Source organism: Notechis scutatus, chromosome 1 (assembly GCF_049901735.1).
Source record: "Notechis scutatus isolate UNSWTSFEM ecotype Mainland chromosome 1, rNotScu1.2, whole genome shotgun sequence".
In the NCBI taxonomy this organism is placed as follows: Eukaryota; Metazoa; Chordata; class Lepidosauria; order Squamata; family Elapidae; genus Notechis; species Notechis scutatus.
Window position 1 is genome coordinate 189,144,523 of NC_142009.1, and position 15,389 is coordinate 189,159,911.

At 40.2% G+C, this 15,389-nt stretch overlaps 1 protein-coding gene across 3 annotated transcripts in view; it reads right to left on the reverse strand.

Annotated features, from left to right (window-relative positions):
* Nucleotides 1-1,867: 1,867 nt before the first annotated feature.
* Nucleotides 1,868-15,389, reverse strand: part of MAP3K20 (mitogen-activated protein kinase kinase kinase 20) — a 115,450-nt gene continuing 101,928 nt past the window's right edge. For all 3 annotated transcript variants that reach the window (XM_026677699.2, XM_087949708.1, XM_087949709.1), the window contains exons 17-20: nucleotides 10,190-10,306; nucleotides 7,018-7,092; nucleotides 5,486-5,636; nucleotides 1,868-3,579 (exon numbers count right to left, since the gene is read on the reverse strand). In XM_026677699.2, the coding sequence (XP_026533484.1) occupies nucleotides 2,888-3,579; nucleotides 5,486-5,636; nucleotides 7,018-7,092; nucleotides 10,190-10,306 (1,035 nt within the window). In that variant the 3' untranslated portion in view covers nucleotides 1,868-2,887. The remainder of the gene's footprint in view (nucleotides 3,580-5,485; nucleotides 5,637-7,017; nucleotides 7,093-10,189; nucleotides 10,307-15,389) is intronic.

Consider the following 15,389-nt stretch of genomic DNA (forward strand, 5'->3'; position numbering starts at 1 on the left):
CCCTTTATCCATATTTAGATTCTTGAGTGAAAGCAGCCAAGTAAGCATGCCTGTTCACTAATTAAGATGCTGCAAACATCCGCCCACTTAACCCACTGCAGCATACATTAATTTCACTGTTCGTCTTTCTTTTAGTATTGATTGCAGCCTAGATGTTGTGTAGGTGAGGAGAAGGCTGCAAATGAGGGTTGCCAAAATCTTACCTTATTCTCATCTCATCCCTTGACACAAATACACCTACTAGAGGGATCTGCCTCTCTCTTTGTGGTGGCCAACGGCTTGAGTCGAGCACCACCATATTGCTGGAAGTAGTGAGTGTAGTAAAGTTGAAGAACACGAATATGAGCTTAACCCACAGGGAGTAAAATGTGTTCTTTGTGTGCCCTGAAGGCCTGGAATTGGTTTGGACATTTTGATCATCAACCTTTGTGAGTTTATACATTCTGAAGGTAGCTGCCCCAACACATAAACACAACAACTCTCATATGCTCAGCTATATTTCAATTATTTATAATTGTTTCCCTCTTTTCTTTCAACCCTAAATTTGCTTTTTCATTAGTTCAGAGCTTCATGAATTCAAAGACAACAAACAGAACCTGCAAGGGCTGAGAGTCACTTAGAGTAGAAATGTGATAAATAATAAGTGGGGTTAGTGTATCCATCTTGACTCTTCTTGTTCTCTTTGCAGGTTTCAGTACTATTAGTCATGGTATCCTTCAGGGGACATGGCCTTGCAGGTTCTACTCCCTTCCTCTGGAATAAGTTCCAGTCAGTATTAATGGGTTGGGGAGAGGTCAAGTCCATGTCCCCCTTTTTGCAGGGTTCTTCAGGGTTTGATGTTCTCCCCACATTCCTTTAACATTTACATGAAGATTCTGGATGAGGCCATTCAGAGATACAGGGTGAAGTAACATCAGAAGGCTGGTGATACCCAATTGTACACCTTTGGTCTTGGGCTGCCCAAGTAATGCTGTGAATATTCTGTCTTTGTAGCTAGAGGCTTTGGATGACTGGATGGGGAAGAACAGGTTTCAAATCTAACCAGGCTTTTAGGGCCTGGATCTAAAAATATTTTTCCATCTTTAGTTCTGGATAGAATTGCACTGTCAAACATCAGTGCACAGTTTTGGGGTCTTCCTGATCTCACAGCTCCTCTTTAAGAAACCAAGTGGCAGCCATAGCCAGGAGAGCTTTTATACAGTGTTGATTAGATTGTCCCCAACCCTGCTAGCCTTTCATAAAACCCTCAAGACACAGCTTTTCTCTCAAGTGGGGGGTTGGGAGGGGGTTGAGCCTGTTAGTTGAATCTCTTTGTTATTGACTGCTTTGTGTTTGATGGACATTCTTCTTTTGCTTTGTATAATCTATTTATCCTTATTGTATTGATATTTTTATTGTGTTAGCTGCATAGAGTTGCCTATGTGAGAGGGAACGGCCATATACATCTAGTAAATGAATACATCCATAAAGCTCTCCTCCAAGAATTTGCTGAACAAATAGGGAGCACCTGCACTACTACCCCTAGGAAACCACTCTTCTTCCTAGAACTAGGAGAGACCTGAGGTAATCAAAGAAATAGCTCCTTGAATGAGAAATGACCTCTAGTTTTACAGCTGGCTGACATGGTTTACTTTGCTACTGTTAAAAATCTGCTAGTACATGAAGAAGTGGAAAAGATATGTTAAATAAGATATACTTATTCCTTATTTCCTCAGCTAAATATCAAATTACTTTTGAACAAAACTTTAAAAAAAACCTTTTCCTTTCCTTATAATTCAAAAGGGAAGGTTAAGTTAGGAGTTAGGTTTTATTTATCTAAATAGAATCTAATACAATATCATTTTTCTGAAAATTACAATTGGAGAAATTTTAAATATCACCTAATTCTTTATTTCAAAGAAAATCCCACTGGAATTTGCTTTTTTGCAGGTATGTCCAAGAAAAACAAATATTCAATTTCATTGGAATTGCAAAATGCTGCATACAAGTAAGTATATTATATTTCCTTTTATTACTTAAAGACAACACATGGAGTATAGTTAAATACCATGAATAAGATATTTACCTTATGTTAATAAATAGTTGTACCAAAAATAATTAGGCCTTTTTTTTTCTTATATTATTTTGCTTCTTTGTAAAAGCTGTTACACTTTTCCCTAACCATTAGAATAATTCCAATGGAAGTGGATCGGAGCTTATCACTAAATGGAGGATTGATGTAGTAGCTTGAAGATGCTGCTACAAAATCAAACCAAGAGAAAATAATTCATTAGACAACCTTAAGTGCTCAAAATATGGAAAGGATAATTTTTGCAGTCATTTTTCATTCATAGGTTTAAGCAGCACTTTTTTTGTCCCTATATCAATATTGGATCAGAGTAACGGAAATAACAAAGCACAGTGAACTAGAATATCATGCTAATGGAAATACCGATACTAGACTTAAGTTAAAAAGTACCTGATTAAAAGTAGGCACACTAAAAAAAAAGAACCTTTTGCGCCTGATTAGCTTTTTGGTGGAGTCTCAGACACCAGATGTGTGGGCAGGGTCCTTAATCCTACTTGGCCCCTAAAATAACTTGCTTCAGGCCTAGGAACACTATCCAGCTGCTGTCAGATGCTTTGGCAGTGTTGTTTCATAGGAAAGGGAGAATTGACATCTTGTGCTTTGATTCAAGGAGAAGACTACACCAGGCTTATAATGTGCTAAAAAAGCCTCTAACAGAACCCAAGGCTGTGCTAATGTCATTCCTCCCAGGCGATTTCTCTTGCAGACCCCCATTCTCACATTCGTCGTCAGTTGTTTTAAGAACAATTTCAAACCTTCTCTGTGGAAAAAATGAGTGTTCTGTGCAATAAAAAATAAAACCTATTTCTGAAAAAAACATCAATGGGATTTTCTCTGAAGTGTTCCAGTTCCTTTCACTTTTTCTTTGTTTTGTTTGCCAACCGTATGTCGGTAAGATTTCTTTGAATAATTGACTTTCACCCATCCACCTTCGCTGACTTTGCTTTCTTCCTCTTCTTCTTCTGTTTCAGTTTTCAAGGGCATCCCTGGTATTGATTTGTGCTGCTGCGGATAATGAGGGTGTTTTCTCTCATGTGTCCTTGGCAGATGTTGATATTGATTAAAGGTTGACTGGGAAGACCTAGAATATTTCCCAGCATTTTTCAGTGTCCCTGGAGCAGTTGGGTTTCTGACCAAACGCTTTCCAGCTGCCACCCCTCCAGGAGAGACGCTGCTATGATAGTTATTTCTGTGTCTGGTTTTGGAGCTGCCCCTTTCCGATGGACTGTCCGAAGTCGAAGTCGCACTGGAGCTGCTGCTTCCCTTGGAATTCAGATGTAAAGATGATAAATAGGTTGTTGGCGATGAGCTTCTGGACTGAATGAGCGGGGTAATGTGATAGGTAGTGGGCACTGAAGTCCGCCTCACAGCAGCCGCATAAGTGTCTTGATTGTGAAGGTAGGGTAAAAAATGGGTTAAGTTGTTGGGACTGTGGGGACGGGAATGTTGGAGGGAAGGGCTGCTTGTCACGCGGTGCATTTTCAGTGCATTCATCCACTGGCAGTCAATACCTGGAATGAAACAAAAGGCACCATCAACTTTAATCCCAAGTAGTCACCAGAGATCTGCTAGGATCCTGATATTGATAGCTGTAGCTACCGGAGTCATTCATTTGCTCCGGGAACCATAATGGATTGACTCTTCCTTGCAATCTCCAATGGAGTGAAGCAATCAAAGGCATCAAGGCTAGTAATTGAGAGGTGGTGAGTTCCAGTCCCACTTTAGGCATGAAGCCAGCTGGATGACTTTGAGCCAGTCAGTCTCCCCCTGAACTAAGAAGAAGGCAGAGGCAAACCACTTCCAAAAATCTTGCCAAGTACATTTTCAGGGACTTGTCCGGGCAATTGCCCAGAGTCAAGACTGACTGGAAGGCACGCACACACACAAAAAGTATATGAACTCCCTATCTGAAAGTGCATCTTCAGGTGTAATGTTCCTACAGTTGAACTCTCTTCTTCAGATGGTGTTATGATGATTTTAATTGCAGAGATTTGCAATGTAACTTTAACCACCTCACTGATTAGAGAGATTTTCTGTTAACTACACATACTCCCAACACAACCCTCCACCCCCCAAGCAAACAGCACATCACAGATCTTTAGAGCTGACATCTTTCATCAGTATCCTTTGGTTCAAAACTGATGATACAGGTGCAATTCAGAAGTACTCCAAGTGGGACACAAGTCATTACAACTTTAATTGCCTCTTTAAAACTTACTGAAAATAATAAGGCATAATTAACAGAATGTCTCTTTCGGTATAAATGAGAGCCAGAACTGTTAAGATGTTATAAACAAGAAGGCTATGATTTCTGGGCCGCTGTTAGGCATGAAAGCTGTCTGGGTGACTTTGGGCCAGTCCTTCTCTCTCAACCCATCTCGCAGGGTTGCTGTTGTGGGGAAGATAGGATGAGGAAGGAATATTAGGTATGTCTCCTTGAGTTTTAAAAAATGAAAGTGACAAATAAACATAATAAATATTAAATGCCCTCTGCAAAAGCAAAGAGTTTTTTCTCTCTCCTGATGAACTGCAGACCCTTTGAATGAGTGATAGGTGGAGCTTAAGATAAAAAGGTTTAAAAAGCACTGCATTAGACTCCGAACATTTGGGTACTACAAATATATTAGTTGTATTGGTTATTCTTACTTCAAACAATAAGAAGTACAGCAGATTGGAAGATGAGGTTTTTTTTGGCGCAAAACAAAATGCAACTTCAGGAAATTTTATAAAAATATACCATAATCCAATTTGAGATCATGACTAAACTATGGATGGTTAAAGACAAAAGAGAGACAGAGTTTGAGATGTAGGTGTGAATGTACAGCAGTATCCTTAGCCAGGGATTGTAAAAGACCAATGTGCAAATTCTGTTTTGTTCAAGGCCTGTTCCCCTCTATGGGTAGCATGACAAGATGCTCATTCCAAAAGCTTGGCCTGGTCCAAGGGTGTGGGAGGAGGAGTACACAGGAATTTTAAGAGATAAAATGGGTTTCTTAATTATCTACACCCTGTTGGTTCCTTAAAAAAATGCCCATCTCCTAACAACGAAACAAAGAGACCCCAAATTTTACTTCCACACAGTTTGAGAGTACAAAATGGAGGGTGATTTCAGGCCAGTCTTTTATGTTCAGAAATGTAGCTTTCTGATTTAAAGCAGTGTTCAACATTAGAGTGAAGTCTTAAGATTTTCCTTAGACCTCCCAGTCCCCCACCTAGCGGCCAATGGGGTTACTTTACAGATCGTAGTTTCTCAACCTCAGCAACTTTAAGAAGCGTGGACTTCAACTCCCAGAATTTCCCTGGGATTGAGAAACGCTGCTTTAGAGAGACCCTTTTTCCCTCTTAGCAAGTTTTTGAAAAGGTTTTGTTTCCCCGGCATAAATGCTCTTTCTCCAAACAGTGCCTCAGTTGACTTACTGGAATTGGATCTGCTCCGAGGGTTGCCTTCCACGTTTGGGAGAGATGTCTGTATTTTCAGCTGTACTGATTTCACTTCATCCTGCAGTTTCACCTGGCTCCATTGCAGTTGCTGGGTGTGTTTGGTAGATTTGGGAGTGTGGACATCAGCCTATCCAAGAGAGAAAAACAAGCTCTTTTTCAGAACAAGAACAGGCCCAGTTGGTCCAGATTTTCGATGTCTGATTCTGAAACGGGTAGTACAGGTAGCCCTCAACTTACGGCCACAGTTGAGCCCAAAATTTCTCTTCTTAAGTGAGACATTTGTTAAGTGGGTTTTGCCCCATTTTACGACCTTTATTGCCACAGTTGTTAAGTGAATCACTGCAGGTGATAAGCTAGCAAGATGGTTGTTAAGTGAATCTAGCTTCCCCGTTTATTTTATTTGTCAAAAGGTCTCAAAAGGTGATCACGTGACCTTGGAACAAAGCAACGGTCATAAGTATGAACTAGTTGCCAAGCATCTGGACTTTCATCACATGATCATGGGGATGCACAAAGGTCATAAATGTGAAAAATGGCCATGTCACTTTTTTTCAGTGCCGTTGTAACTTTGAATGGTCACTAAATGAACTGTTGTAAGTCGAGGACTATCTGTAATATCAACCCCCATCTAGAAAAATGTTCGCTTCTTTATACAAGGAACCCAATACCACGTTATTATTTTTTCTTTGTGCCCTCCCACCTCAGCAGCAATAGACATTCTTTTAACTATTCGGTTTTAATAGAACCTTTTAGTAGTTATGGTGCTTCAAATCAATAATGTTTTCTCTTGCAAGAGGAAGAAGTCACTAAGGATTTCTGGTTGCTGGGGTCTGCTTGTGGCAACGTCCCTTTAAACTTGCTGCCAGCCTCTAAATCCTGTGAGGAGGCTGCAGTCTGAAAAGAGCCCAGGGTTGTTTTACAGAGGGTGGCTCTTCTTCACTTCTGAGGCACACAAGGCCAGAATTTCCCTGTCAGTCTCTCTCACTGCTTGAATCCTTGTGGCAGACAGAGCTGAGATTTCAATTATTAACCTCAGTGTGAAGTATCCCATTGGTCTTTGTGAAACACCTTTTTTTTTTTGTAAATATTCAAAACCCTACTCATACAAAGACTAATTCCCTCCCTGTTATATGTTGCTTAATTGGTTCAATTTTTAATTTTACATTTTCCTTCTTGCCCCTTCCCTTCTCCTGTTGTATCTCTAGTCTGCTAATTAGCGATGTGTCAAAAAGATAAGAAAGGTGACCCCTTCAGCAAATGTTTCCTACCCCAACTGTTACTCAAAGGAAAAAAGAGAAAAGAAACTTTTTAAACTTACCTGATCAAGTTTTCCCAGTGAGCAGTCTGAACGCAATTTACAGCATTCAGATTTATAGGAAATTGGTCATTTAAAAGTAATTACAAACCTTTACAAAAGTGAGCCCTAAAATTTTAAAATGGAGGTTCCTCGTTGTGCAATCACGCTGGCAGAATGAGTGACTTGCTTTTATTTTTCTTCAAACACTAACCTCGTAAGTCACTGTGCACTCGACAGTCTGATCTTTTCCTATCCCCACAATCCACTTCTCCATCACAAATGGAGGCTGCAAGGAAAAAAACACAACATTTATAGGTATCCTTTGCCTTGCTCCTCTCATTTTGGAGGGGCTGTTGTTTTATTTACCCAAGGACTTTTACATATCTGACCTCTGTTAAAACATATACATTTTAAAAATATACATTTAAAAAGTGGAAAATTTATACAAAGGTTATGATCTAATTTACCATCGCTGTTGGGCTGTAATTTCCACATATAAAAGAAATGGGCTCTAATTTTCTGTTTGAATCTAAATTTGGCCAAGGAGAATCCCCTCCCAATTTTTCACTCTAAAGGGTTATGAATATTTAGAAGAGAAATTCTACAAATTAGCAGAGCTTTACAAGCTTCAAAAATGATTTGGAAGAGATGGTTCCCAAACATGCCAGAGAACAAGCATATCACCTCTTTAAAGCAGCCATATTTTTTTTTAAAAAGAGGAATCAACTCTGGCCACATCCTACAGAAATCCAAAGAAAGATGTAACGGCTTTAAAGAGATATTGTGCTCCTATCCCTGTATGCTATGAAAGACCTCTTGCATCTCATTTTTGAATCATTAGGATGTGTCAGATACCCCTGCTTTGGCGTTAGATCATACATCTCTTTCTCAGATTCCTGCCCCCTTAGTATCACTCTAGTGAGCCAGAAAAATACCTCTGGAGAGGATCAGATCTGGGATGGGGAGTTTTTTTTAACTCTAGAGGAATGGCTAGCCTTAAAAATACCTTGTTGAAGTCAAATGGTGCCCTGACTTGAAGCAAGCTATCTATAGGGTTAGAACTTGAAGTCAATAGGAACACCCCCCTCCCAATCTCTTTTCTCTGCATAACTGGGAGAGAGCAAGCTCTAAAGAGAATTTTGAATTAATGGCTTAGTTGTTCATCCCTAATCCTGGAGACACTTTTGATAAATACATATCCCTCCCTGTTTCCCTGAAAATAAGCCCTAGCGTGTTTTTATGCATGTGCCTAATATAAGCCTACCCCTAAAATAAGCCCTGTTTAAGTGCCTGTGCAGCTGGCCAGCTGGCCATTCCATCTGGTTGCTTGCAATGCCACCCACACGAGGTGAGGTGGGTTGGAGATTCCCCATGTGTCCCGCACCAGCTTACCTCAAGGCCTCCGCAGCCAGGCCATCCATCCTGACAACTGCCTTGTGGCCGCAGCACCAGCATGTTGCTTGGCCTCCTGCTCCATTGCGGCCGAGAGCAAGCAGAAGTGGGCTAGCGGCCAGGCAGGATCCTGCTAGATGGGGCTGCAGCGAGGCCGGTGTCAGGGCGTGGGTGGCCTGGCTGTGGGGGCCCTGAGAAAAGCTGGTGCAGGACATGTGGGGCAGCTCCACCCCTACTTAGCTAGCTTCATCAAATTAGTTACATCGTGTGTGTGTTTGTATATTTGGCCCTTGTAATTTGTACACTTTTTTCTGGGTCAATTTTTATTAGATATTTTAATTGTTATAACTTACAGAAAATAACTGATAGAATGTTTCTGAAGCCACAGTTTCCTTCAGGAACTACGATTTTAATCTGAGGGACATTTAGCATTAGCATGCTTTGACTTTATTTTTAAAAGCTACATTGTTTTATAATTTTATTCATGTCAAAATTATGGCTGTGTCTGACTTTATTACAGCTGAATGATTTTAATTTTTAAAAATAAAGAAATTGTCCCATCAGGTCACAAGTGAAGAATTAGCTTCTTCTTCCAAATTCTCCAACTCCACAGGCTTGGCAGACATCTACCTCTGTGGCCACCAGCTTCCAGAACATTCCTGCAGTGATACAATTCAGCTACTTCCCTTTTAGAGATCACCTTGGTTAGCAACCATTCCCAAGTATGACAGTAATAAATGGTATTTCTTTTTCTGACCAGTGAGTGCATTTATGACCAAATTTCTTGTACCTGACAACAAGTTTCTCAGTGTGAAACTGATTAAAGTCTAGTCAGGCAGCAGCAGCAGCTGGCCAGAGGGTTCTAATGAACTGATTAAGGTCACAGAGCTAAGCTTGTGTTTAGCACTTTTTAGGGATATGCAGCGCTGCAGAGAAAAGCAACTTAGGAAGAAATCGCTTATTTGAGCAATTTCTCAACTCTGTGAGGGAGCAACAAAAGGAGAAAAATTGGCTGGATGCCAGACAATCTGAAAGATAACTTTATAAGATGGCAGCAACCAGTGATTTTTCACAGCATCTGTCTATCTGTCTGTCTGTCTGTCTCTCTCTCTCTCTTTAGACATGTATTCACTTAATGACCATTTCATTTAACGACCAAGTTGTTGGAACAGAATGCGGTTGCTAAACAAGGAGAGAATGTTAGGAACTGTTGGGATCACACAGCAGAATGAAATCCAGTCTGTGCAAATTAATCTAATTCAGCAGTCCTCAACCTTTGTGGCTTGGTGGCCTGGCTGGGGGAGGGAAGAGGGGAATTGGGCTGTGCACGCATGCAGCCCTTGCACAAGCGGCATGCTGGCCTGCACATGCGCAATTACCTGCAAGCCCACACAAGATGCACATGAGCATTCCAGCCAGCTCCTTGCATGGCCCAATTCCAAATTGGCCACAGTTCGGTGGTGGGCCATGGCACAGAGGTTGGGGACCCCTGAACTAATTCACACCAGGAGCATCTATCACTGATCTCATATTCATGCCGCTCCAAGTCAGTTTCTGTGGTTTGCAATAAGGTTTTTGTCCAAGGACAAGACACTGAATGTTACATAGCTCTACAGGCTGGTCCAGGTGACCAATATTTTAAAACATTAAAATGTATTAATGCATCAATCTCAGATTTGAGATTGAAATTGATTGATCAAAACATTGTATTTTGGGTGTATTGGACTCCCTGAAGAATGTACTTTAAAGCAGGGGTCCCCAACCCTTGGTCCATGGACTGGCACCAGCAACAAGACCATGCAAACAAGTGAAGCCCCATCCATGCGATGCAGGCAGCATGCAAATCCATGCCCCCTGTAGTCCATCAAACAACCCCACACCACAGAACCTGTCCCAGAAAGTCCAGTTGCCTCTTGAAAAAGCACCTTTGGGACAACCATGACCTGGATGACTAAGAATCTCCATAAACATTACCATAATTACAAACTTACCTTTGCCATTTTTAGAATCTCGGCATTAGGTAGATTAGTGTTAAATGTCACGTCTTTTATATAAGTTATTGCAATTTCATCCCCATCTACTTCCATATACATTTTCCATTTGCAATCCTAGTTTTGGAAAGAAAACACAAAATATTAAATTGCAATGGGTTCTGCTATGAACAGAAAGCTGCTTCTCCTGTCTCCCCAACCATCACTCCCATATTAGTAATTATATACGTTTTTATGAATAAGTATATTCATAGAGTTGAACTTCGATGATGTTGAAACAATTAAAAAGTAGCCTGAAAAGCAAAAGTTATTTGAGTTTCCGTCACATGAGAAGAAGCAATTTACTTTGCTAGTTTGGTGTAGTTTTAAGCTGAACCACAGTTGGCTGGTCTCTGGAGTACCACAAGTGGCTACAACACCATTTCCCAAGTGTGTTTCTCTTCCACCGAAAAGGTACAAAACCCAAAATGCCATCAGGTCTGGGGGTCCCAGGGGACTTGTAACATTCCAAGATAACATCCACTCTCTTCTTTTTAATATTTTAATAACGGTTATTTTTTGTTACTTGTTCTGTGCTGCCTATAGTCACTTTTTTTTGTGAGGTAGAAGGCTATACAAATTTGATGTATAAATAAGTGAGGGATGGAATTTGGACTCTCTTGTTAGATCCTGGTGCTGTGGGGCAGGAAGAAAAATGAAAGAAGCAAGACTCCAAAAAATAAGTTTTAAGCACCAAATTAAAATCCTTATACTGGAAATGAGCTTCCCTAGAGAGCAAGAACAATCCATGTTTGGGCATTTCTGAAATAATCAGTGTTCAGTTACTTTTTTACATACATATATACTACTATCACTTTTAGGGTAAGTCATGTTATACAAAGTGCCAAAAAAAAGAAGAAGAATAGGCAGTGGCAAGCCAAAGAAATTAAGGTTTAGGATAAGACTGGAAAATGAAATATTGAGAGGTAGTCCTCATCATATGGGTACAATTGGGATCAAAAATCTAGTCATAAATTGTTCTGGTTCTAAGTCGAGACATTCATCTGACCGTTTTTCTATTTTTTTAGATTTTTCATGGATTTTAACCAGATCATCGTAGTTAAGAAAATGCCATGGTCATTAAGCAATGCTATTCTTTCAAATGGGAGTTTTTTGAGAATTTATTTCTTCTTTGCTCCCACACTTTGAAAGTGCTCCCATTCCCACTGCATTCAAGATACCGTTATGTTTCCTCTCTCATCCATTTCCAAATAAGTCTGTGACCAGAGATATGATGTTATACTGTACATAACCATTTCTGGTTTGTTTTGACACATTCTTTCTGTGCTATCAGTTGCATCCTGCTCACCGTTTTTCTACCAGCATATGCATCTCTTAAATCTTCTCATCCATTTTCCCATCTTTAGTAATGTTCCCTCAAGGTGCACAAAACAGGTACTTGCTTTAGCCGTTTTCTGCCACTTATATATGACTTAAAATTATTCACTTTATTTTCAGTCTCAAACACTATCTTTGATGTATTAAATTTCAGATGTATATTCCTTCTTGCATCGTACAATCTAGCTAATATTTGTTAGTGATTTCTGTTTTTAAATCCCTGACTTCCCTTGTCTCTTTGCCTTTTGGTTGCCCTACACCACAGCACTCCTTGCTAGTAGTGTGGCAGCGACAGTACTGGGCCTGAGAAAGAGGCCTGGGGCCTTCAGTAGTCTCAGCCATCTTCAGGCCTCTACTTTGCCCTCATGTTGCCACTTCCACCAAAGAATAACGCCTCAAGCAAGCCCCAAGCCACAGCCGGCCACCCCAGTGCCACAATTGAAAGCCCCATCCATTTCCATCACTCTTCTTTCTACCGAATTGACCTTCGCCAACTTCCTCCCCCTGCTGATGAGGTGTGTGCCTGGCCTTTCCTCTATGCAGGCAGATGCTGGCTATGCCAGACCTTCCCAAGGCCATTTGGGCCATTCTTCAGATTACTCATGGCATTTTTGCAACACTTTAGAAAAGCTTTGAGGCCTTCCAAAAAGCATTGGGAGAATAGCGTGGTTGTCAGTGTAACCAACTTGCCCAGTACCCAAGTGGCTGTAACTTTAGGGACTGGGCACAGGTACCATTTGTACTGTGCCACTATAACTTCAAACGGTTGCTGAATGGGTTACCTGTAATCCCAATTTGTAGTTCAGCTAATTCGGATGTAATTCCCCTGAGCTTCTAGAGAGGACATTCCGTGTGCAAGTCAACTACTCTGTTACCACAGATTCACAGATTTTTTTTTTGTTCACAACTGAACTAGGCTAATTATGTAAAATTTCACAAACACATACATACAGCCTTCTGCCCGACCCCTCTTCCCACCATTTTATGTTCCAGCCTCCCTTCTGTATTCCATCTTAACACGGATTGCTACAGTCAGGATAATTAATCAGGCATTGCTGCAGAGCTGCCTGGAAAAAAAAAAATCCCAACCCGAGGGATTTGGTACTCCATTTCCCTCAAAAGAAAGCTCTTAGACCCCAGTTAGCAATGCCCCATTACCTCTTATGGAGTCAGTCCAAGGACAACTATTCCAGGGATACGAAATGAAAATATCCTGCCAGTATAAAGCAGGGCTTTTCAGTGTTGATGGCTTGATATATTGCCGAATAGGATCAACATTGTAATACATGTATTAGATTTAACTATATGCATTTTAGACTTGCTGCCTATTTTTAACTTATGAATACAGAAACGTTTCTCTGTTCATTCTCTTCGTGTATAAAAAATGAAAGGCTATGGCTGTCTGACACAGTGGTATAATCTTAAAAGGTGGTCTATAGAATACAGTGTGGGAGGGGAAGCACGTTTTAAATGGTAAATGTAACTTTACTCTCCACATCTATGAGCAGATGATGGATGTTCTACCAACAGTACAGCTGACGTTTTGTTGTGGGATTAAATGGCATCACCACGACAATCTTCTTAGCATAGGAAGAAAGGAAATCTTTTCCTGGAACGACTGAAGATAAGTTAAAATATGGGGTGGGGGAAATGGACGTTTAACAGAATTCTTTGAATATGCGACAAGAGAAAATGGCAAGTCCTCACAAGTCAAAGCAAAGCAATGGACTGTGTAGAGGTATTGCAGTGCAATCTCAAAAGCCAAGTCTTCTGATTTCACTCCCAAAGTTACTCCCATTTAAGTATGTATAAGATTGGATTTCAATGTGTTTTCTTGCTTTTCTCATTATGCTGGTCCATAAGACTAATTCTAATAGGCCAAAAGAGATCAATTCCAAAGACTCATTTCTGCATATTGCCAGAGGTTTAAAGAATGCAAATACATTATGGTAAATATGGATAAATCCAGTTATTATTATTTTTTTAATCCAGCAAAAAATAGCTTCTGGCGGTTGAAATATAATGATCACATAGGAAACACTGCTACTCTATATAAATGGAAAGTAGATTATAAAGGTTCCATGTCCCTAATTTATTTATTTTTATTTATTTGTTTACTTGTATCCTGCCTTTATTATTTTTACAAATAACTCAAGGAGGTGAAACATAAGTTTGCATATTTCTCCCTCTCCTCCTCTCTCTCCCTCTCCTCCTCCCTCTCTCTCCCCTCCCCCATTGTTTTTTTTTTAAATTTAGGTTAACAAAAATAACTACAAATAATATTTCATTACTACAATATTGATAACTAAATTGCATTTCAGGGAGTTCCAGTCTTCCATAATTCACTGAACTGGTGACTCTGGTTATTATGGTCATTGATGTCAATTATGTCCTATTAATTTTATATTTAGGAATTTACTATAAATTGTATTTCAGGAATTTGGTATAAGTAGAACTGTACATGTTGTACAAATATTGGGAAGAAGTGCCTTGGATCTTACATGAACATGGACCTCTCTGCTGAGAATCAACTCATTTGAGAGGTACTTAAAGCAGTGGCATCTAAGTTATTGGGCTCACTCAGAAGAAGACAAAGCTGTTTTAATGAATAGCTCATGCATGATTGGAAGTACTTCTGAATCATTTTGGAGGGGTATGCCGCTCTAATTGTAATCGCCAATCCTCATCCTGCGATTTAATGTTCTGAAGAGCAGCTCATAGCACTGGGGGTAAGAATGATGCTCTTTAAAATACAAAAGAACTGGATACATCCTATAGAAGTGAGACAAGTGCACTCCCACTGAAAAGCCAAACAAAGCTTTGAATCACATGGGGTGAATCCAATCGTTCTGCAGATTCTGCAAGTGGCTATTGGAGGATGATGCAAGAAGGAAACAAAACTCCAAGACAAGGCCAACCTGATCTTTAAGCAGAGTGAGATGCCCAACTCCAGCAGCAAATTGTGGAGGCAAGAAAGGCCAGCAAATTATTAGTTATTTGGATTATTGTCTTCATCACTGCAATCTTCTTATTTTCATTGCCAGAGGAAGAAACTTTTCTGAGAGAGAAAGGTTTTCGAAATGACCACCCAACCATGAGTATGGTGACCTTTGAGTGGAATCCATGGATTTTCCATGGTTCCTCAGGTGGTTGTGGGTAGCCACTGTATTAATTTTGCCTCTGTCAAATAGGGACAACCCATTTTTTAAAAGCAGCTGTTTTTTTTTAACAAGTTGGCCACCCGCAACATTGTCCAGATGCTGAACTCTACTATGAACATAGTCGAGGTTCACAGAACTCTGCTATAGTTTGTGCTACAATACATTTATAACTTGAAAGAGGAATGAGTTCTTTCAGAAGCTTTTATTTAGAAGGCATGATAGTACAATTCAGGTGTATATTATGGTAAACTAAAAAAAATACATGGGGGGGAGGAATTGAACTGTTGGCAAACGGGCATTGCAAAATACAACCTCAGAGGCATATGGCCTTAAACAAGGAGGCCTGGTGATGTTGGTGTAAGAGTAGCAGCACATTAATAATTTGGACCCCCAGTTGTTCCTTGCATTCTTTCTGATGAGCTATCTCAGTTGCCGAAGCCTGCTGTTTTAAAGGCGATAAGAACAGGAGCATCTATAGTCTTAGCACCTGGGTTATTTATCATTAAAGTGAACACTGCTACACTACATTTTATATGCCAGATTTTAAAAAAGGGAGAACACAAGTATGGTTAATTTGCTTCTCTTCTTTATATATAATGTCATGACCCACCACTGCTTTGTCCCACGAGAGGGGGGGGTGTAGAAGGAGGGAGAGAGAAGAG